At 41.2% G+C, this 23,293-nt stretch overlaps 2 protein-coding genes across 4 annotated transcripts in view; one reads left to right on the top strand and one right to left on the bottom strand.

The window, feature by feature from the left end:
- PCTP (phosphatidylcholine transfer protein) overlaps positions 1–23,293 on the top strand; it is a 148,670-nt gene that overhangs the window by 9,366 nt on the left and 116,011 nt on the right. The window lies entirely within an intron of this gene.
- TMEM100 (transmembrane protein 100) lies at positions 7,142–19,267 on the bottom strand. 3 transcript variants are annotated; one of them, XM_055256334.2, is made up of 3 exons: positions 19,174–19,267; positions 10,136–10,246; positions 7,142–8,654 (listed from the first exon to the last, which is right to left on the bottom strand). In XM_055256334.2, exon 3 carries the CDS (start codon positions 8,592–8,594, stop codon positions 8,190–8,192), a length of 405 nt encoding a protein of 134 aa, XP_055112309.1. In that variant the 5' UTR covers positions 8,595–8,654; positions 10,136–10,246; positions 19,174–19,267; the 3' UTR covers positions 7,142–8,189. The 3 variants fall into 3 exon arrangements, with proteins under 3 accessions (XP_055112309.1, XP_055112308.1, XP_055112310.1); XM_055256333.2 differs by lacking the exon at positions 19,174–19,267 and adding an exon at positions 13,009–13,046; XM_055256335.2 differs by lacking the exon at positions 19,174–19,267 and having other exon boundaries at positions 10,136–10,384.

Consider the following 23,293-nt stretch of genomic DNA (forward strand, 5'->3'; position numbering starts at 1 on the left):
ACTTAATCTCTTCAAGTCTCAGTTACCACATCAAAAAATGAGGATAACATTGTATACAGCGTCTGGAAGGAATTAGCAAGGCAATGCAAGTGAAAATGCTATGTCTACCTTAAAGCACCAGGCAAATGCTAATTGGCCCTCTATTAGGTAGTTTGATAGCATCGAAGTTATTTTTTAGCTATATAAATTTGGATATAGATATGCTAAATACAAAGAACCTTTGGTTTGGCCAAAAAAGTTGATATATGCGTGGATTTGAATTTTCTCTCAGTATTTGCAATTTATTTTTTTTTAGACTTTATTATGAGCTTAAGTATTTGCAATTTCGCTCATGACATAAGCTGCTGTTTTTCTATTAATGCCCTATTTGACTGATTTTCTTGTAGCTTCTATAGTTTTATATGTCACACAGATTCACTCAAAGCATATGTCAACTTTGAGACAGACAATAATCCTACCTAATGTATTGAGTAGCAGGCACTGTCATAAGCACTTTATATCTATTAACTCAATTAGTAATTACTACAACCTTATTATGAACCAACATTATTCCCATTTTGTTAATGAGGAAACTGAGGCAGACAGAAACTGACTTGTGCAGAGATACACAGGTAGTAAGTGATAAAGCTGGATTCCAAGCCCAAGTATTTTAACCACAGTGCTATGGTGTCTTTAGGAAGATAGTATATGATATGATGAGGAGATTTTAGTTATAATAATTTTTTTTATTAATGATCCCCAAGTACTTATGCAATATAAGAACCTGAACATTTGGCTGGACACAGTGGCTCACGCCTGTAATCCCAGCACTTGGGGAGGCCGAGGTGGTCGGATCACTTGAGGTCAGGAATTCGAGGCCAGCCTGGCCAACATAGTGAAATCCCGTCTCTAGTAAAAATACAAAAATTAGCCGGGCGTGGTGGCGGGTGCCTGTAATCCCAGCTACTTGGGAGACTGAGGCAGGAGAATCACTTGAACCTGGGAGGCAGAGATTGCAGTGAGCCAAGATGGCACTGTTGCACTCCAGCCTGGGTGACAGAGTAAGACTCTGTCTCAAAAAACAAACAAAAAAAAAACCTGAACATTTGATTATCTGATTATAGGTTTGAGCTCTATGGATATTGGAGTTATTTAACTCCTTTGCTTGGACAGAATTTTGCGGTTGATAGATAGCCTTAACAAATTCTTTAATTTTCACCCAGTGAGGTGGAGAGGCTGAAAGCTAGCTCTCACCATCACCTTTTGGTGTTCACTCATGGTGTTCCCTCTGTGAGTGCTCCTGATTGCTCCTCCTAAATTCCCCTTACCTGGTTAACTCCTTTATCTGTCCTGGGCTTATCAAGTCACTGCCTGCAGGAAGCCTTCTTTGATTTCCCCTGACATGTGTTATGTTCCAGATATGCACTTCCTTCGCACTGTGCATCTAGTGGCAGGCTGAGTCTGGCTTATAGTCTGAATCTTGAATTTGCCACAAGGGAAACTGAAGGAGGATGAGAATGAAAGCATCAGCCATATCTTTAGTGGCAGAAGATGTGGCTGGGGTCCTGAGCCTCATGAGACTCAGGAGAGAGTGTTTGATATTTGTTAAATGCTACAAATATATGGAGGTTGTCAGAAAAAGTCCTGGCTTCAGGTGGCGAATCATTCCATAATAATCTCTAATTTTAGTCCAGGTTTCTCAAAACTGTTGCTGACCTTACTCTTTTTTTTTTTTTTTTTGAGACAGAGTTTTTTGCTCTTTTTTCCAGGTTGGAGTGCAATGGTGCGATCTCAGCCCACTGCAACCTCTGCCTTCTGGTTTCAAGCGATTCTCCTGCCTCAGCCTCCTGAGTAGCTGGGATTACAGGCACCCGCCACCACGCCCGGCTAATTTTCTTGTATTTTTAGTACAGACTGGGTTTCACCATGTTTGCCAGGCTGGTCTCGAACTCCTGACCTCGTGATCCACCCGCCTCAGTCTCCCAAAGTGCTGGGATTACAGGCGTGAGACACGGCGCCCAGCCCTACTCTTTACCTTAGACTCCTGAGACTGTGTTGCTCAGCTTCTACTTGAGACAGTCCTTCAAGAACCAGGTACTGACAGTTTACTGTGTACCAGTCAGGATAGGCAATGTGGTTAAGTGAGTGGGATCTGGATTTTGAACTCAGGCCCTAAGTTGTGCTCACCATGTGATCTCAGTTAATTGGCTTCATCTGTGTCTCAGTTTCCTTATCTGCGAAATGACAATAATGGTATCTATTTCACTAGGCTGCTGTGAGGATCAAATGAGATATTCCATGTGGAGCTCAGAATATGACCTTTGGAGCATAACAGATGCTTGATAAATGCTGACGCTGGGACTGCGACGACTTAAACTTCCAGTCTCTAGTTTGGTTTCCTGATCTCCAGAGCAGTTCCCGAGAATTTCTCTCTCACTGCTTTGCTCCTCCAAAGTCCAAATCTAAATCCTACTTTCCCATTCCAAATCCTTCTCCTATCTCTAACTTGCTCTGCTGTATCGAGCCCACATTCTTGTGCTACGTCTCCTTTCTCAATACTTTAAAAGCAGATGTTACACTCATAAAAATGGCTAAAATGAAAAAAGATGAAAAATACTAAAAAATGGCTGAAGATGTAGTGCATCCAGACCCTGAAGAGTGCTGGCAGGAGAGTACACTGACTCAACCACTTTGGAAAACTTTCTGGCAATAAGGCTCAACATATACTGTCCTTTAATCCAGGAATTCCACGCCTAGGTCTACCCTCAACAGAAACACGCACATACGTACATCAAAAATCACGTAGAAGAAATTTCATCATAGCACAATATTAGCTACCTACTGCTGCAAAACATATTACCCCCAAGCTTAGCAACTTAAAACAACAGACATTTATTATCTCACAGTTTCTGTGGGTGAGGAATCTGGGAATAACTTAGCTGGGTTCAGGGCCAAGGTACGCGTTAGGTATGGCAGGCACCAGGCCTAGGGCCCACGATGCTTGTTGGTACAATTTCCTCCTTCCAGTGAGTGAGATACTTCCATTTTGTTGTAATGGAGGAAGGGGCCTACAAAGACAAAAGTGTGTATGTCCCATAAAGTCACCATGCAGCCCTGGCTGGGTGGGTTTCTCATGAGGCCTGTCAAGCTGTCATCTGGGAACACGGTCCTTGGAAGGCTCCCCTGGGAAAAGATCCACTTCCACGCTCACTCAGGTAGTGGCTGGCAGTTCTCAGTCCTTCTCTACTTGTTGGCTGGAGGCCTCAGTTTCTCACCACATGGGCCCCTCCATGGCTGCCTAGGTATCCGCAGGACATGGTAGATGGCTTCCCTCAGAGAAAGAGGGAGAGGGAGAGTGGGAGCAATCAAAAGAGAGAAAAACCAAGATGTCTTTTATAACCTACTCTTGGAAGTCAACTACTATCCCTTCTGCCATATTCTATTGTTTACACAAACCAACTCTGGGACAGTGTGGGAGGAGGCCACAGAATCTGTGAATACCAGGAGTCCGGGATCATGTGATACCCTGTTAGAGGCTGGCTACCAAAAATACTATCTTTAGTCGTTAAAAACTAGAAACTATCCAAATGTCTATCAACAGTAAAAAGACTAAATAAATGATACTGTATTTGTACAACGGAATTCTACACAGCAATAAGAATGAACCATTTATAACTACATACAACCATATAGATTGTAGCTCATAAATATAATGCTGCAAGAAGAAGCCAGGAACAAATAGTATACTTGATATGATTCCACTGATGCAAAATTAAAAAAACAGGCAACACAACTCTGGGTGTTAGAGGCCACATAGTGGTTTCGCCTGGAGAGATACTGATGGAAAGTAGATACAAAGGGAGCTTTTGGGTGCTGGCAATATTCAGTATCTTTGTCTGGATATTAATTCCACAAGTTTATGAAAATTCATTGAGCTATACAACTTTCTCTGTGTAAATTATACTTTAACAAGAGTTTTTCAAAAGTAGATGTTGTAATACCTGTATTGTCTCCTTTTGCTAAAGAGACATTCTAGAAATGATTTTGGTTATGGCTAAGCATAAAACTGGGTGCTATCGGCTGGGCGTGGTGGCTCACACCTGTAATCCCCGCACTTTGGCATGCCAAGGCGGGCGGATCATGAGGTAAGGAGTTGGGGACCAGCCTGACCAATATGATGAAACCCCATCTCTACTAAAAACGCACAGAAAAAATTAGCCAGGCATGGTGGTGGGCACCTGTAGTCCCAGCTACTCAGGAGGCTGAGGCAGAAGAATCACTTGAACCTGGGAGGCGGAGGGTGCAGTGAGCCGAGATGGCGCCACTGCACTCCAGCCTGGGCAATGGAGTGAGACTCCGTCTCAGAAAAGAAACAAACAAACCAACCAACAAACAAAACAACTGGGTGCTATAGACTGAATGTCTGTTCCCTTCCATCCCCCAATTTACATGTTGAAATCTCATCTTCAACGTGGTATTTGGAGGTGGGGATTTGGGGAGTTGATTTGGTTATGAAGGTGAAATTCTCATGAATGGGATTACCACCCTTTTAAAACAGGCCACAGAGAACTCCTTTGCCCCTTCTACCATCTGAGGGCACAGCAAGAAGGCTTCACTTATGAACCAGAGAGTGGGCCTTCCCCAGACATGGAATATACTGGCACCTTGGTATTGGACTTCGCAGCCTTCAGAATTGTGAGAGAGAAACATTTCTGTTGTTTATAAGCCACCCAGTCTATGGTACTGTTGTTATAGCAGCCCAAAGGTTTAAGACACTGGGGCAACTACAATGTGTGATCAACCTATTGGTCCTGGTGCTAGGCCTCGCCTGCTGTGAGATCTTAGCTGAACAGTCACTTAACCTCTCTGAACTATAGTTTCCTCAATTGTAAAGTGGAGTGAACACTTACACTCCTAGCCTCAGAGTGTGGTGAAGAATATCAGTACAGTTGAGTGCTGTTACACTATCGAGCACTATAATATCAAGATCTTCCAAGTTCAAAATCATAATACTTGCCTGGAGACCAGGATATCTATTGTCTGTTTAACATCTCTCTCTGCTGTATTCCCCTCTTTCTCTTTAGGGATGGTGGGGGGGTGGAAAGCAGGTTTGAGGCTTTGTGATCTGGCTCTCTGGGGTTCATCCTTTGGCCTCAAACCTCTGTGCTATCACGTGATCTCCTTGAGCAGTTTCTCTAGGCAGGATTCCCTAGATTAACCAAGAGAGTAAGGTGGGGAGCAGAGCCACCACACAGCTGTGATTCTCACCTGGGCCAGAGACCAGCTGCACAGAACAAGGTTAAAAGTTGTTTCTGTGCACTCTGGGATGTCTGGGTTTAGGGGGGAGTTCCACTAGGTGATATAGCTGGTTTCTGATATTCTAGGGAGGAGTCAGATTATCTTTTTAATACATTTATGCATACATTTTATATGCATTCATTTATTTTCTGTCGCACCTGCATATTTGTATATAATACAACCATTTGCAAAGATAGACCTTACCCAATAAAAACATGTTATGAGATAATTGTGATAATTTGTAATCCCAATTTGGGTTTATTCTCCTCGTGGGAGTTGGGGTTCACAGCGTGTAGAACTATCTCTGCGCCGTGCAGCTCTGTAACAATATATACCTTTTAATGTGACTAGAAGCTCCCTACACGGAGCAAGTCTTTCCCGTACTAACAGAACCCCAAGATAGCCACTGTGAAGTGGCTTAGGGAAGTGTGTAAGGGTGGGATAAATGGAGAATCTCCATCAACTCCTCACGTCTAGGAGAGGTTTGATCCCATTTTGGTTATTACAATTTAGGTCTTTCCATAGAACTGTTTCTTTGGGGACTCAAATAGCAGCATGGGGCCCCCTGGTGGCCGGAAATAATTCATGAGTTTGCTTTTCAAGCATTTTGAAGGCCAGGTCAGGCTAGAGAAGTATAGAGAGTGAATATTCGCCTCCAACTGCTGCTTACAGTGGAGGCATAACAGAGAGTGAGATGGCCTCTTTGGGGGAAAAATGAGAACTAAACTTTTTTCTTTAACAAGATTAGAATGGACTATAATTCTGGATAAACCATTCACTTTCTGATTTTTTATTCTTTGGCTCATTTAGCATCTTAATTAGGTACTTATTGAGTACTTAACCTCCGTAAGCCATTATGTTAGTCATTACACCGGGGTTAAAAATAGGATCTATCGCACACTTCTAAGGAGCTTTGGAATAAGGATAAAACTTATGCCACCAACACGACAGAAGATAAAAGGTGCCATCAGAGAATAAAAGATGAACTCACGAAAGAGCATTTACTTTCAGATGAAAGGGAAGACTTCCGGGAAGAGGTAGCATTTGAGCTGAGTGCTGATGAGAAGCAGGATTTGGGGAGATTAAAATCAAGGAAACAATGGCACTATAAGCGAGGGGGGAAACACAAGTTTGGACAGACATAGAGGCAGGAAAACCAGAGTTGGGTGCAAGAATGGTGAATAGTCTATTCTGGCTAACTCGTAAGGAGGTTTGGGGGTTAGAGTGAGCATGAAAACTGGATACATCCTTTTGGATCAGACTGGAGAATCTTGAACCTTGTCTGAGTAATTTCTTCATACAGCAATGCGGCGGCGGGGTCGGGGGTGGGCTTTGAGTATCTTTGCACGAGAAGAGGCATGTGAAGGCACAGACTCACTTGCGTTGAAATGAGCACAGCCCTCTAAACTTGCATTTGGTTGGGAGGAATGTTGATCTGTACGTGACACCATCTGACCCGCAAAGTCATTTTTAGGGTGTTTCCACTTACCAAAACTACCTGAGCACGAGGGAGTAGTAAGGGACCCAGGGCTCCTGCCATGTTTAATTAAATTTCTGGATAGAAAGACTTTCAATGATTGTGCTATGCTAGGCTGATTTTGTTTTCCAAGTTTTAAGAAACCTTCACGCCTATCTTTTGATTCTAGTTTAAGGTGGTTTAAACTACATGAATGAGCTGTATTTCTGGCTGGAGTTACAGGGTAGAGTCCTAGCTGTGGACTAGCTCAATGTCCACTGAAGAATTCAAGCAGTAACTTTATTTGCATTGTATTAGATCTAGCTGAGTAAGAAACCTGAGAATCTACATTATGCCTGGCATATAGTTGGTGCTGGCATATGTGTTAAGCAAATAATTAACAACTGATTCCATAAAAATGTAATATTCATTTAATAGCACATTATAACATTCCTGACCAAAGACATTGATTTCCTAATTATAATAGCACAGAACTCCTTTAGAATTTAGTAAACATAATTAAGACTATTCAGAAGTAATGAAAAACCAATATGATAAAAACAAAAATCCTCCAGTAAAGAAGAAGGAACCTGTCCATTTGAGAGAAATACAGTTGAGAACTTGCAAATGAGACAAGGGAAGATGGCAATTTGGAACTGCAATAGAAATAACTATAACAGAAATAACCATTTAAGAAGTTTTAGCAGCAATAAGTATTTATTATTCTGAATGAAATGTACAGTTGACTTTTATATAAAAATCATCAAAAGTGCTATATTGGATTATTTTACTATTAATTTAACCCCCAACGGCATCTATTAGCTATAACTTTAATGGGTTTTTCTTTACTTCTGATACATCACTACAACTGGCTAAAACGGTCCGATGTTAAAATATAAAAAATATTAGTTAACTCTTCAAGATAAAGTACCACCAGTGATGAGTTATTAAAAGTGAAAAATGAAAACAGATGCCAGTGAATCAATGTATTGAAAAAAATTATCAGGGAATTTCATAGACATATGCGAAACCAAAGGTAATTTAGATCCTTGGCAGAATGTTTTTATGATACATCTTAAGACTGTGGGTTTTTTCTTTTGGAGGCAAATGTCTAGTGTGCCAGGCCTATCTTGTTATTTTCTCATCTTTTCTTGGCTACTTTACAGGGTGAACCAAATACTGTCTAATGCCGTGCACTCCCATGACCCCCGAAGTGTTTAATGTAAATAGAAAGCTGATTTTTCAGTCTCAGAAATAGCCCTTAGGGTTAAGTTTGTCGTTAAAGGAGACATGAGTCATTCCTCACAAAGGAGAAGCCCCTCCACCCTCCCACCCCCATACTTCCAGTCTGCTCCAACGCCAAGTCTGTTCTCTCCCGCCATGGTTCTGGGTGAATTGGGTGACAAAGTCAGAGCACGTTTTCCAGGCCCAATGGCCCATTTGGTCGTATTCAGTCTCAAGCAAACAAGCTTCTCTGATTTGCCACGAGAGCTGTCTGACTCTCCCGTCTCTTGGCTTTCTTGCTCCTTTGTCTCACTTTCCAGCACAAGGCGCTGGAGGCTAGTAAAAAAAGTCCAGATGACAGAACAACCAGGCCAAAGATGGAGATAATGGACCCGTGGGAATTGAAGCTGTAAGCCACCGCGGTGACCACGATGCCGGCGATGAAGACAACCACAGCGAAGGGGATGATGCAGCGGTAGCAGGAGAGCTCGGTACCCCCTGTAGCAGCCATCAACTGAATCTCACTGACCAGGGGGACTGTAGTGACCACAACTTCACTCTTGGGGCTCTTCTCCATCGTCGCCACCATGTGAGCCTTTGGGGCTCCCAGGATCTCCTTGATGGGCTCTTCGGTCATTTTTACAACTTCTAAGCTGGGTTTACAGACTAGATCTGGACAGTCTCACCAGGGTGAAAGCTGTGAAGATAACAGGAGATGTCAGCTACATGTATCAGAATGAACCCTGTAAGCAGAAATGAAAAGCTGGGGAGGCACCTCCTTTCCAGGAGGCACAGATCCATGTGAAAAGCAACTTTACTCTTTTTTCGAATTGGTTGTATTCTCTTTGCATTTAGGCAAAAAATAAGATGAAGCAGATGCATATGAAGGGAAGACAGAAAAAGCAGGAAGCACTTATAGTGTTTAGTATACCCTGGCGGTCTACAAATGTTTTACAAGCTTTTCTGCTTTGTCTATTGCTTCTCCTTCCTCTGAACACACAGAAATGCCTGAATCCTAATCCAAAGATGGTCTCATTCAAGAGGAGAATACATTACAAACAATATTTCGTACCATTAATCCCAAAACTTACAGCAACTCAGACTCCGCCAATCTTGCTGGGCATAACATGCATTCTTTCCAAACTATCACTCATTGGCTGCCCACGAAATCAATGTCAAGGCAAGTGGCCAGCAACAAATGATGTTCTTCTCCATTGAATGACAGTCAACAAATCTTTATTGTGTTACTATTACACACAGTGCAACCTGCTCCCTGGGGTCTTTTTATTACCCATTTTAGGCGGACAGTTCAGCAAAAAATTCATTGACAATGAGGTGGGGATTTGTGGTCTGAAATGTAACACTATCTTCCAATCTGCTATAAAAGAGAAAAAATAAGAAAAAAAATTCAACCCCTTCATAGGATATAATTTTGTGCTTTCTCCTGGCAAAAATAAAATCGATTATTTGAGTAATTAGCTGTCAATTCACAAATTTTCTATTAAGCTCAACACAAAATTTCAATGTTATGTATACTACAACATGCAGAAACAAATAAGCATGCTAGATTTTCAGGAAAATTTCACAACCTTCATTTTCCTCCATGCCTTTGTGTGTACAACTTGCTACAATGACCCTTTCTAAGTATTTTGAACCTGAACATTTCAGGACAAAGCTGGAGACTTTTGATCAAAAGTGTCTGGTTGAAATGTTGTCTATGAGAAATCAGTGAAAACTTGTCTGCTGCTCAGACATGGTTGAGTCACCGTCTTCCATTCTCAAAAAGCTGTCTAGCTGCTACACAGTTGAGCAGTTGTAGTTACTGAACAAGTTTAAAGAAAGATTCTTGAGACCATTTCAATGAGATTCATACTTTGAATATATTAAGCATCCACTGAAAACAAATTCAACTCCAAATCAAACCTCACTGGTTCTTCCCTGCTCTGGAAAGTCAAAATATCACTCCCTGAGCAATGAAACTAAATCTTAGAGCTGCCTACTCACATGTCATTTTTAATCACCAAACTAATTAATCACTGGTGTCCAATGACACCCTAACTTCTGGTGAGGCCAGTTAAAAGATATTTGAGATTATATCTGAAAAAAATATCTTCACCCCAAAGCTGAGATTGAGCTAACCTGAAAATCAAGATCTGTCCCCAAATTACTTACACTCACCTCGGAGAGAGGCAATCCATTACCAGAGTAACCACTTGACTTGGAAGAGAAGAAACAGCAACGCTTGAGCCACTTCGTCCAACTTCTGGGAAAGAGCCTCTAACAGCAAGGCTGTCAATAAAACAATAGGTTAGGGATCTCTTCTGGGGAAAAGAAAAGATGTAAAAATACTTTACTATAGGGTCTGGTCTGGTTTGGGATCCTGAAGTTCCTGCTTCTTTCAGGCTACCTCTGTTCCTAAATGACGCTTGTCTTTCCCTCCCTCTCTCTTTTTATTCCCTCCCCCTCCGGTTTGCCCCTCCCTAACATTTTTTTTTTTTCCTTCGTTCTTTTCCTTGCCAGCAGATTCGGAGTTTTGGCTTCCCCCAACTTTGCTCAGTGACATGATAAGTCCGAATCATTTCTACAGATTCCCCAGAGACAGGAGCCAGCTTTTACTTTTCTCTTGCGGCATTTACTAAGTGGACTGCTTTGTGAATTTGAATGACTCATTTTTTCCCCCCCGCCGACCTCCAGATCTTCCTCCCATCCATCAGGCATTTTTATAAGAAAATCCCAGAGTCAGCTTTGCAGACCCAGCTGAGGGGAGAGAGCCGAGGGGACAGACACTCTAGGGTGGCAGAAACAGCTGTGAAGTCATCAGGCAGCTGAATTCAGTCTCTAAGCCAGCAAAAATCCATGTTCCTAGGTTTTCCCATTATTCTTTATATGCGCGTGATAGTCATCTGAAGCTTAAAACCCCACTTGTTCAGTGTTAATTCATTTAGCATGAGGGCGGGAGGCACAAATGTTTGTGGTTAAGGGGGAAAGCCAGTTACATTGATTTAAACATGATTGTTTACTGCTTTTGCAAGGAGGTAACTTTAGCAGCACCAAGATTATCATCATCACGATAATTGCTACCATTTATAGAGCACCTACTCTGGACCTGGCACAATATTCAGAAATGTCACATATTAACATTAATTCTCACTAGTTCATAAATGAGGAAACAGGCTCAGAGAGGTTAAGTAATTTAACAGAGATCACCCAGTAACAGAGAAACCCGTGGTTTGAACCCTAATCTTTAATGGATACATATATCATTTGGGGAGATTGTTAAATTTAGATTCTGATTCAGTAAGTCTGTAACAAGCTCCCTACCTATGTTGAGACCTCTGTTCCTTGGCCCACTTTAAGGAACAAGGTATTTTAAACATTCAAACATATACAACTTGACACATCATACACTCAAACAATAAAGTTAAACATCTATTTCCCACCCCATAAACCTATAAGTGACTTTATAGGCTTATGCTTTCTTACAGACAAACTGTGAAATTTTTAAAACCTTGAAATACATAAAGCCCAAGATTGTCTTTTTGAGGAGGAAAGATAATACTGGGAGGTCATTCTACACTTTGTAGTTAAAAGTTTTCATCCTCCATTTTTTCATCTGTATAAGTGTTAATAACCCCTTCTAATTAATACTGTGAACCACAGATCCAAATTAACTCTTGGAAGATATTTGTTTTCCGTCTTTCTCTCAAATTGTTAGATTTCTCTAATAGCTGGCAAAGCGCTTGGATGTTCTCAAACATCTCGCCTCTCCTCTATCAAAGCACACTCTCTCCAGCCTTGCCTTGTAGCAATACCCTGATGACTTGTGACAAAAAGAGAGGGACCAGAAGTTGTTTATTCTAGAGTGAAAGCCAGAGAGAGGGTATGTCATTGTAAAAAATAAAGTTGAAAAGTCCCTGAGGTTTGGGGGAGTCATGGCAAGTACCTGGAGGCCTTGGTCACCATGATCCTCACACTTTAAAAATGTCAGACCTAAAGAGACAGCTTTCATCCCTGAGGAGTACTGTCACTTGGTGTTGGGCGTCAGGAATACTTAGAACCAGGGCATTTCAGAACTTGCCAAAGTTGCCCCCGGAAGATGGTGAGATGGGGGCCGCTGGCTACGTACAATGGAGGTTCTTGAGAAGCTCCTTAACAGAGCTGTCTTCTCACCTGCAAACTCTGGCCCTTGAGGGCAATTCCCCTCTATTTTCTAGTACCACTTTGCCTGCAAGACAGCCCAGTAACTGCACTGAAGCTCTGAATATCACCTTATTCTGTTGAAAAGCATGCTTTCCTGTTACCAAAGCTAAAGGTGCAAACATTGAACTTCTACAGAGAGGACAATGGCACCTTTTTTCATGGTAAGCCCTTGACTGAGTCTACAATGAGGCACAGTGAGTGTGTCTGTGCCCTGGGAGCACGAATCTGTCATCACTTCCAATACCAAAGCTTTCTTCAACCTTGTCAGGCTCAGGTGCCTCATTCACACCGATGCTCCTCCACAGGGTGTGTGCACCTGCCTTGGTACACAGGTACACATCTCTAGACTCTGAGTAGACAACTGATGATTCGTATGTTAAATTCAAAGAGGTAGAAAGTTTTGGTATAAGGCAGACATTGTATCAGAAGAATAGATGCCTGTCATCCTAACCACTGACACACGCAGCTTTAACTGACTTTACCTCTTCAAATTGAAATTCAAAGAGAATTCCTAGTGATCTATGCATGTTGCCTCTGAATGTTTATTCCTCCTTCCACTCTGTGTCTACAAGGTATGAAACACCCCTGGGCATCCTTTGGGGACACCTGCCCCCAAATGCAAAATTTCATCCACAATGCAACCAGCCTTATTTCTGCAAGCCCTCTATTTTCACAAAGAAGAGGAAATCTCTCTACTTCTTTCTAAAGCACATGGCTTTAGGAGACTCCTTTAAGTTTGGAGAGCTTTTCTCAAAGCCTCCAATGCATGAATTATATCTATGCCCCTAACCCCCATAGGCATTCAACATTTCCTTCCCAGATCTTTCAAAAAGCAAAGCAAAGATCCTTACCTTTCCCAGCCAGAGTTAGACTGAGACAGCTGCCTGCCCCGCCAAGAGCAACCCAGAGAGGGGGATGCAAATCACCACATTAGGGACCGTAAACAAAGTACTCAGCAAGGCTTAAACACAATTAAGGGACCGGAGACAATTTGGTGAGAGGAAATCCCTTAAATGCTGCTGGATTTTACTCTGTTGTCCACCATGAAAATGTAATCCATATATGTGTGTGTGTGTGTGTGTGTGTGTGTGTATACACACACAGAGAGAGAGAGAGAAAGGGCATCAAGTTCGAGAAGAATATCTTCCTTCACTTTTCTCTTTTTATATCTTTATTCAGGCACTAATTTGCGAGGCTTTTCCTATCCAAAGCTCCTGTTCTGATGCTGTCCCTCTGTGAATCAGAACCTGCAGAAAAGAATTTGTAATCTTTGCTCTACATTTCTAAGGGAGTATGGGGTTGGAAAGTGTGTATGTAGGGGAATGGGACCATAAACTATCCTCTTTCACCATAACAGGCAGGTAATAAAAGGAGTACAAGGAAGATAAGGATTAGTGGTGAAAATGGCATTTGGTGCGTGAGTGGACCCTCTCTCTAATGTCAGAGGAGTGGTCCTGTTGGTGCTGTTCATCAGAGAATGTCAAGGCACCACAGAAACTATGTTATACTGAAAAATCACACCTCCGAGGTGACCTTCCACCAAAGGCATTGTAAACGGCAGAGCTGGGAACATTTGCTGTTCCAGAGAGAATGCCGCAGATTGCAAAAATCTCTCTTTTTTTTTTTTAGAAACAAAATGAAAGACAAAGTTACTTAGGGGAGAGGGGTCTAGAAGTGGAGGAGGGCAGAGAGCATGGTGGGTACTATGACAAAGAGGTCATTTTGCCCATTTCCCTAAAGTGGAAGCCAAAGATTCAGGCTCTAAGGTTGCAAAAGGGGATGTTTTGATTTTCCCATTGAGTTTATGCTGTTGAAGACCTGGAAATTTCTCCTCTGGGAACACATGGAGTTTGCATTTTGTGAAGCATGCCCCCATGTGCATTCGATTACTCGCCTGTCTTTATTTCCAATTTGCTTTTGCTTGGTGTGTTTGAGCTGGCTAATTTCCAGCAGCCTTGAGGATGCCAGCTCCTCTTGGCCTTCTGTCCAATCACCACATGCCTTTGATCTCAGTCATCACCCAGTCCAGTTGGATACAGGGAGATTTGGGAAGCTGGCCAGGTTTTCTCCTCTCTAATGCTTCTTTTAAGGGTGTGCCTGCATTTATGTTCTGAAATCATGGACATTTTGGAAAGTGATCTGTGCTTCTGTGTTCATTTTGGATAGCAGGTCATGTTATTATTCCCCCTTTTCTTTTTTTCTCCTCCAAAGCACTTTTCTTTGAGGTCTAGGACATTAAATAGAGAGATCTGATAGTACCAAGAGGAACAATGAATGTGCCTTAGATATAAATATGTATTTTACTAATTGGTGGTCAGTTTCTAGGTATTGGAATCTCGTAAGATCCATGTGAATATAGAAGGGGAAACATACATCTTTTAGATGCACATTACAGTCCCCATTCTCTTATCCAATTTTGTTCTGAGTAACTATGAAAGGTCACATAAACATAAAAAAATAGAGCTGAGTAAATAATCTCTCACTTCAACAAGAACTAATTGCCATTCTGGCCTCAGATGAGAAGAATTGATTTTCTTGTCTCAAAATCAGAATATACACCGAAACTCCTGTCATCCTGATACAACCCCATAAATTTTGCATAGCATTTTATGTTTATGTACGTTATTCTTTGGAGGCCAAAGATGAGGAAGCCCGAAGTACGAGAGTTACTTCAAAGTGGGCTGACACTTTCTTTCCTAAGACAAATGTACAATCCTAGGGTCAGCCTCCCTTAGTGAGTGAGCCTCCCTTAGTGAGTGGGGCTTACAGGAAACACACCATACTTGTTTTTTTTTCGGGGAGGAGAAGGGAAAGGATCACAATGACCTCACCCCTTTGCCACTCCTCCCTGTACCTGATAGCATGGAGCCTTTGGTGCCCGTTTACAGAAGAAATCTCCCCCTAGGCTCTGGTGCCAAATATCACTTGTCTTCGTCATAAAATGATGTACATAAACATTGTGTGGCACCCAATCGACTCCTAATCAGTGTACAATTTCTAGCTTCGACACCAATCTGGTACTGGAAATTGGAAATCACCTTGCAACATGTAAAGTGTCCTAAAACCTGATAATCAATGGTATCTCTGTAAGGGCCAGTTAGCTTTTCCCCATTCCATAGTCAAAGAGCAGAATATACCTTCCAACCGGATTGGCCTTGTCCCAGTTAGGTAGCACTGGCCTTAAAATGACTGGCTCAGGATGGGCTCATCAGTTTTGGCCTCCTCCAAATAATTGAAAGTACAGTTTAAACCACAGGTTTTAAGTTGCAGGCTTGGTAAGAGGAGCATGGAGGATATTTTTCACGAATAACATTTTAATTCTCTATTCTGCTGAGAAAGAAATGGAGGGAAAAAAAAAGAAATGGAGGTTCAGAGACTGGCCCTGTTTCTGGGTTTAACTCCAGAACCTGGGCTCCTTCCTTCTGAACTGACCCACACAGTATGCTCAGTTTGAAGAGGAAAGGGGCACGTTAACACAAGCATCTAACACGCACTACCCATAACACAGTCATCTCTCAGGTATTTGTATTTTGTTTATAGAGAAAGTGGCAGAGCCAGGTTTCAAATCTAGGTACTTCTTTCTTCTTCTACGTTGCGTTGTGAGGAATTCATTTTTAAAATTAGATTATGTACATTTTCCTAGGTTTAGCTTAAGTCTCATTTTCTTGGGTTCAGGGTGATATACTCTCACTAGATTTAGTTTGGGAAAAGTGCTCTGAAAAGGGGTACCTACTGCTTCTAGAATGATTAAACCGTGTATTTCGCCTTGTATACATCTGGGCATTAAAATAGAGCTGCATCACTAAGCAGATTTGGGTAGGTTTGAGGCTGGGACAGACATAGGCCTGGTACCTGCGGAATCCGTGGAAGATGCCATAGCAGTCGGGCCACTTCAAAAGTCACCCAGGCCATTCCTCTGCCTTCGGGAGCATTTTAGTTGCTGTGCTCCTTTGGGTGCCAGGAACTTGCTAAATGCTCTAGCTTAGCAGATGCAAAACAGTGGGCAAAGCATGGTCTCTGCTTTCATGGAGTTTACTATCCAGAACAGGAAAGTCACGGGGACACCAATGTGGGTAATCCTTTTCTAGAAGGAATAACAAATGGCTGTGGGAGGCCCAGGGAAGATGAAATCAATTCAGGCCCAGGGGTATGTGTGTGTAGGTGGTAGGGGGTGGTGGTGGTTGGAATCTTCATGGCACTCAGGCGTTTAACATAAATAGAAAAGGAAAGAACACGATTCTAGGTGGAAGAAACAGCCTGTATTCAGGCATAGCTTTGAAAAGTGCAAGTCTTCTACAAAGAGCACTGAGTAGCTTGTTTGGCAGAATTTTAAAGAGCGCAGGGCAGGCAGAGAGCAGTCAAAATAAGACCGGAAATGGTTTATGGTCGGATTATCGCCTCGATGGCGAGTTTGGACTTTATTTTGAGAGCAATGTGGTTTTGAACGGGATTGCACAGTCAGCTCTGTGCATTATAAACAGTAGCCTGACTTTATAGAGTGTTGGGATGTCCTAGGGAAAGTCAATATGGGGAAGAGGGAAAGCAGGTTGAGACACCAGTTGGGATGCCTCTGTGATCATCCAGGTAAGAGGCAATGGGCACCTGATATTGGGAAATGCGGACAGGTAGGAAATCACTGCAATGGTAGAATCAGCAAAAGTCAGCAATGAATTTCAAGTGGGGAAAGTTATCAAGGGAGAGGAGTTTGTAAGGTTTTAAATTAAGTAATTAATAGCTTGAGGTTGCTGTGAGCAGAAATAGGTGAGGACAAGGAGTAGATGTGGGGTAAGGAATATGTGATCGTTTTGTTAGCATAGCTATTCACTTCTCCAGTGGAGAGGCAAATGCCAGAGAAGGTTGGCATTACTGCCTAACTAGTAAGTTATGATGCATCGTGTGAATCATCAAAAAATTCTGTTATAGGCTCACAAATAAAATTTCCAGTAAAATTATGAATAATTTTACAATTCACTTCATTCCATATGCATATGCACACACACACAATTGCTGACACACATACAATATATATGCACAGGATGTGAGATTGCTAATGTTTTGCATAGAATAAAAAAAAATTTAAGAATTCCAATTTGAGACTTTATTTTTATTGAGCATATGCAAAGAATTTATTGATTATATGTTCAATTTTAAATTCCTTGAAAATAAGAACATAACTATGTAATTCTTTCTTACAGTGTTAGACATTATTTTAAAATAAGCACTACATAGATATTTTCTGGTAATGAAAATATTTTCTCCAGTGGTTATTACTCTAAGGTACTACTCATGAAGAAGGAATATATAGAAGGTTCTTGTTTCATCACTTCACATATGGAGAAATGCTTTTGCCTTACTAAGAACTAATTGTATGTTGCTCCCATGAGTGAATGCTTTAAAAAATAGTAATCCAAATCCACTACAGATTTATTTTGAAATGCCCTGTTTTGGGCCTCATGCAATGGAAGCAAGCTTTTATGTTGAGGGGTTTACCATGGTCATGTTGGTTGGGAAATCATCTGTCAGTTCCTCAAGGACATTATCATCAATTTTGCATGCTTAGAAAGTCATTGCCAAATAAGTCAATGAATAAATAAAATAATGACTCTACATTGAAATCGGATGTAAATTTAAAACTTAGATAATTATTTAAATGGGTTATTTTAAGGTACCCAGATATTTAGTGCTAAGTACATTAATTATTCCTTATCATTATAATGATAAATATTAATTTATAAATGAATAGTAATTATAATAATTATTCAATTACATTTGGAAAATGGTGCCTAGGACTAGAACCAAAGTCTGACTGATGCCAAAGCATGTCTTCCTAATCCCTGTGGAATATCGTTTCTGTGTTCAAATGATGGCACGCTTTCTGTAGCTCATAAGGAGTAAACTTGCCTTCAAATAATCTCTTGGGTTTTAAAATGATTGCTTCGCCAGAAAAAAAAAAATGTCATTGCCTTCCCACAGAACCTCTGTAGTGTTATATTAATTGAGGATAGAACTAGCTCAACAAATCTTTTGGGAGCATTTTTATCCTTTTAAAAAGTCTTTGATATTCACGATGTGTGTGGGTAGTAGGAAACAGAACAATTTGCCCAGCTGAACTGAGTTCAAAATAGAACTGTTTATCTTATGAACTTATCTTATGGAACAATGCAGAGAACAGATCTCTTGCTCTCTTTCTTTAGATAAAATTTTTAAAGTCTCGTTTTGTAAAGGAGACAGAACTTTGCTGTCTCCTTCTTGTTTACTTAAATAAACTATACAGGAAACAGGCATTATTGTCTTTGAAAAAGCAATGTAAAAACTTGGTAAAACCAATGATCCCCAGAGAGTACACAGCCACAGAATGAGAACACGATGTTTCTTCCATCAGGGCACACAGAAGGGCACCGAGTCTACTTTGAATTCCAACTGTACATTTGTACCCAGTTAATGAATCTGCTGTTGATAACTTTGCATGACTTCCAGTATGATGGACTCAGCAGTCTCAGGGAAACCTTGCTTCCCTGATTTATTTCTTGCTATTTATTTTCTAAGTTTAACTTAGTTTGCAAAACTTTCTTTACAGTACTGATAGGGCTTGATTACCTTTTTTTACAGCGCTAATAGGGCTTGATCATCTTTTTTCTAGAATCTAGCATAAGGTTTTGGATCGCTTCCACAATAAAATGAACATTTCTGACTCTCCGATATTGTTGTGCAATTAAAATTAGCCATTAACTGAAAGTCGAGAAACTTGAGTTTGATTCTTTTCCTCTTTGTGGCTTGGGCAAGTCACCCAACTTCTGAGTGCCCCATTGTCAGATCTCAGGATTCCATCTGTAGATACTTTATTATTCTTTTCTTAGAAAAAAAAATCCTATCTGGGCTCAGAATATCAGAGAACTGAGACAAGACAACTTGGGGAAATAGCTAACACTACTACCCAAGCTACCACAACAGCTGTAGGAAGCCTCTTTTTTAAAAAAATATTCCCTGATGCAACATCTGTCAGCAAAGCCACTGACCTTTTACTGTGGATATTCATCTATTTCCATGTGAAGAGAGTCACAGGCGTCTGGCTCAGGGACTGACTGCAGCACAAAGGTTTTCTTCAGTCCCGATCAGAAATTCTAGGTTTTCAGGTTTGCACACTAGTTTTCACTCTTTGTTACCCAAAGCCAATGCAGTAAGGAGCGTGGGGTGTCCAATACCATAATAAACCGTAAACTGCATTTGAAAGGAAAGCAGCAGGGGCCAGAACTCACACTTGTGGAGCCTCACCCTGCTGTGACTGACATGACGTAAGTCGGAGACCTCGGTTCACAGTTTTATGTGACAGGACACAGGAGCAGCCAACTTTAGGGAAGACTGATAGGAAAGCCCAAGGGTGAATCTCTCTGGGAACAGGAAGCAGGTACCGCCGGACCAACAAGGCTTTTGGACAGAGGACTTTGACGGGTTTTGTAGAAGCAACTGGGCTCCCCTGAGGCTGCCAAGAGGGTGTGCTCTGATCACATGGACTGTGCATTTCCTTAGAGCACCTCCCTTCCCAGCCCACGGAATCCAGAAAGAAGCTGCTGTGCTGCTGTGTGACTTCCATCAGTGCAGTGGATTCCTTATAAGCACACGGTTCTCCTAAGCAGAGAAAAAATAACACTGTATATTCCTCTCTTCTCCAAATTTTCTTATTTTCTTTTTGGTAAGATTACAATCTTACCACTGTCAAATATGTCCTGTACACCAGGGAGGATTTGTGCTGCCTGCCTCAGAATCACATAGGGTGCTTGCAAAAAATACAGGTTTCTGGGCTCCACCCCAGACCTACTACATTACTGCATCAGGATAGTGTGTGTGTGTGTGTGTGTGTGTGTGTGTGCTGAAAGGTCAGGAACTTGCGTTTTTTATCTGCATCCACATGAAGTTTGAGATCCTCTGCTTAATGCTAATACAGCAAGCTATCAAGTTTGCAAATCCGGCCTCACCCCTCTTTAAAACCTATCCATGATTCTCCCTCATCTGAGGTCTAGAATCTCTGCATGACATACAAGTCTTCCCATGAGCTGGCCTCTCCCTTCCTTTCCAGCCTCAGCTCCAGCTTGGATCAAATTACAAATCACAAACAGCACATTATTTTATGTTTGTCATGCTTTGTTGGTTCCTACTCTTGAAGGCTCAAGATGATGTCTACTCATCTTTTCATGACTACCTCAAGCATCACCTGCTTCTAGAAACCTTCCCTGGTAAGTCCTCCTCTATTTTCAGATGAGGCAGCTTGAACTCCCTTCCCCCAAGTTCCTGTAATGTTTATGCCAGTGTTTCTCAATCTGGGTACTTTTGACATTTGGGGCTGGATAATTATTTATTGTGAGGAGCTGTCCTGTTCACTGCAGAATGTTTAGCAGCACCTCTGGCCTATACCCACTCTATGCCAGTAGCAACCCCTTCTCTCCCGCACAGTTGTGACAACCAATAATGTCTTCAGACATTGCTAAATCACCCTGGCGTGAAAATATTCCTGGCTGAAAATACTGCTCTGTGCTTACATGTATCATAGCCCTCAACAAATAGTGTGGAAAGTGGCTGTTTGCTTGTTTATCTTTTCTAATCTAAAAGACTGAGAGTTTCTCAAGAGTAACCAGTATACAAAATTAATCTTTGTGTCCCCTGCACTAAAGCACAACATCTAATGCATAGTTAGACATAAAATACACATTTCTCGAGCAAAACCTTACTGACGGACTAGATGTCAGAAACCCCAGCCAATCTTGGTTGGCTCTACTGCTTGCAATGTTGTGACTGTGGACAAATAAGTTAACAGCTCCGTGCCTCAGTTTCCCTTATTTGGAAAAGGGGGATAATAGTGCCCTCCTTGCATATTTGGGTCTTTATGCAGGTATGGGAAAGTATAAAGTGCAGGAAGAAGCCTGGTTACAGTAATGTGACCTAAAGGTTGCTGCTCTCATGTTTGCCTTCTCTGGATAACATTGAAAGTTCAGGGCCACCCACACATTATCATCCACTTTAACAATAACTGGAGGATTTCATTAATGCATAACATTATAAATGTGAGAAATCTTATGGAAAATGATTGAACCTCCAGTATGGAATGAGACCAACATAATTGTTAAAAGAGTTCTCTTAACATAATGCTCTACAGCACACTATGAATATCCTAAAGGTCAAACGCTCTCATCCGTATCTGTTATGCCTCCTGCTAAAGACTCAACCAGGCCTAAAGGAGCCTTCTCTGCTACAGACCTGTCTGATTTTCTGTCCTTGAGGAACTGCCAATCCCATTCTTTGCACCCTCTTCTGTCCTTGTTCCTTTCTGCTCTGTGCTAGGACAGCCAGCTGCTTCCTTGCTTCCTCACTCTTAATATCAGTTATAGGAAACTAGCAGGTTTTGCATTGGGATGCCTCTCCTATTATTTATTACCTTCAAGAAGAGCTTTGTCTGTCTCTCTCATTGTCTCTTTCTCCGTCTCTCTCAGTCTCTCTGTATCTCTGTCTCTGTCTCATCTCTCTCTCTCTCGTTCTCTCTCTGACTCTCTGTCTCTCTCTCTCTCTGATTATTTTATGACTTCCTTTTATACTTTGGCCATTCCACCACTGTTGCCTCCGTGCTATCCCAGCACTGTGGTAAGCTGATTTATGTACAGTATCATTCTCCCTACTTTTACGGAAATAATTAGCTTCCAGATTGTGTTCAGCTAAGAAGGACCACTGTTGCATGGAAATGTGGACTGCGCTTCTCCCTGCACCACCATCAACCCCCACCCCCCACCAGCTGCAGCTGCCCAGGCTTTCTTGTTAACCATTTCATGCCCCAAACACTTAGACTACAAAAGCACTTAAAAACTGTAACATTCTATACAAACGTGTCAAAAAGTCAGAAACACATATACTGATAGTGCAGCAAGAAGGCTTGGAAATTATCTAATCTAGCTCTTTCACTTTAGACTTGGGAATATTGAAACCTGAAGAGATTAAGTGACTTACTCGTTACCATTTTCTTTGCATTTCTAATCATCTCAAAAGGCAACCTGAATGATTCTGTTATCTTTTTAGTGTATCACGACTAATCTTTATTTTCCAATCTTTCCTACACTTCATGGTCCCCTCTTTTAAGCTTAAAACAGTAAGTTCCTTTTAGTCTAGGCTTTGGAGATGTTTCATCTGAAAGAGGTGATAGATGTTGTTTTTAAAACACTGAGTTCTATGTATCTGTTTTTACAAGTAGCACAAGGTTTAGGGTAATTAACAAGTTTTTATGTTTTGCATATATTTAGCTATGGGAGAATATATATCCATGTTTAGATTTACTATGGTACATCTATTTATTTATTTTAAAATTTTATTGTGGTAAGAACACTTAATATGAGAACTACTCAATTATTGTTGACTATATCAGAATCGAGTCAGTTTTCCATATTATCCAGTACAGTATGTTCACTTTGAAAAAATTTTTCAATGTGCATTTTGCTATATTTTTCCTAAAGGCATGGAAATTCTTATTTAAATATTTCCTTTTTAGCTCATTGTATTAGTCTGTTCTCACGCTGCTGATAAAGACATATCGAGACTGGGCAATTTATAAAGGAAAGAGGTTTTATTGACTCACAGTTCAGCATGACTGGGGAGGCCTCAGGAAACTTACAATCATGACAGAAAGAGAAGCAAACGTGTCTTTTTTCACACGGCAGCATCAAGGAGAAGAATGAATGCTCAGCGAAGGGGGAAGCTCCCTATAAAACCATCAGATCTCATGAGAACTAACTCACTATTATGAGAACAGGATGGGAGAAACTGACCCTATGATTCAATTATCTCCACCTGGTCCCTCCCAGGACATGTGGGGATCATGGGAACCACAATTCAAGACGAAATTTGGGTGGGGACACAGCCAACTCATAGTACTCATTAACCTTAATACATCATTTGCTATCCTTTGAAAAAAATCCTTCTCAAGGCTGTGTTAATCTGTTTATAACCTACGATTAAAGTTTTCAAAATAAATTTTAAATAGGAGACTGCAGTGTATAAAGTATACGTCAGTGCCTGGCATAAACTAGACACTCATTTATTTTTAGTTCCCTATACCCACTAAAAGTATATGTTTTGACTTTCCCTATAAAATAATGCCAA

This window comes from Symphalangus syndactylus, chromosome 20 (genome assembly GCF_028878055.3).
Source record: "Symphalangus syndactylus isolate Jambi chromosome 20, NHGRI_mSymSyn1-v2.1_pri, whole genome shotgun sequence".
Taxonomy (NCBI): Eukaryota; Metazoa; Chordata; class Mammalia; order Primates; family Hylobatidae; genus Symphalangus; species Symphalangus syndactylus.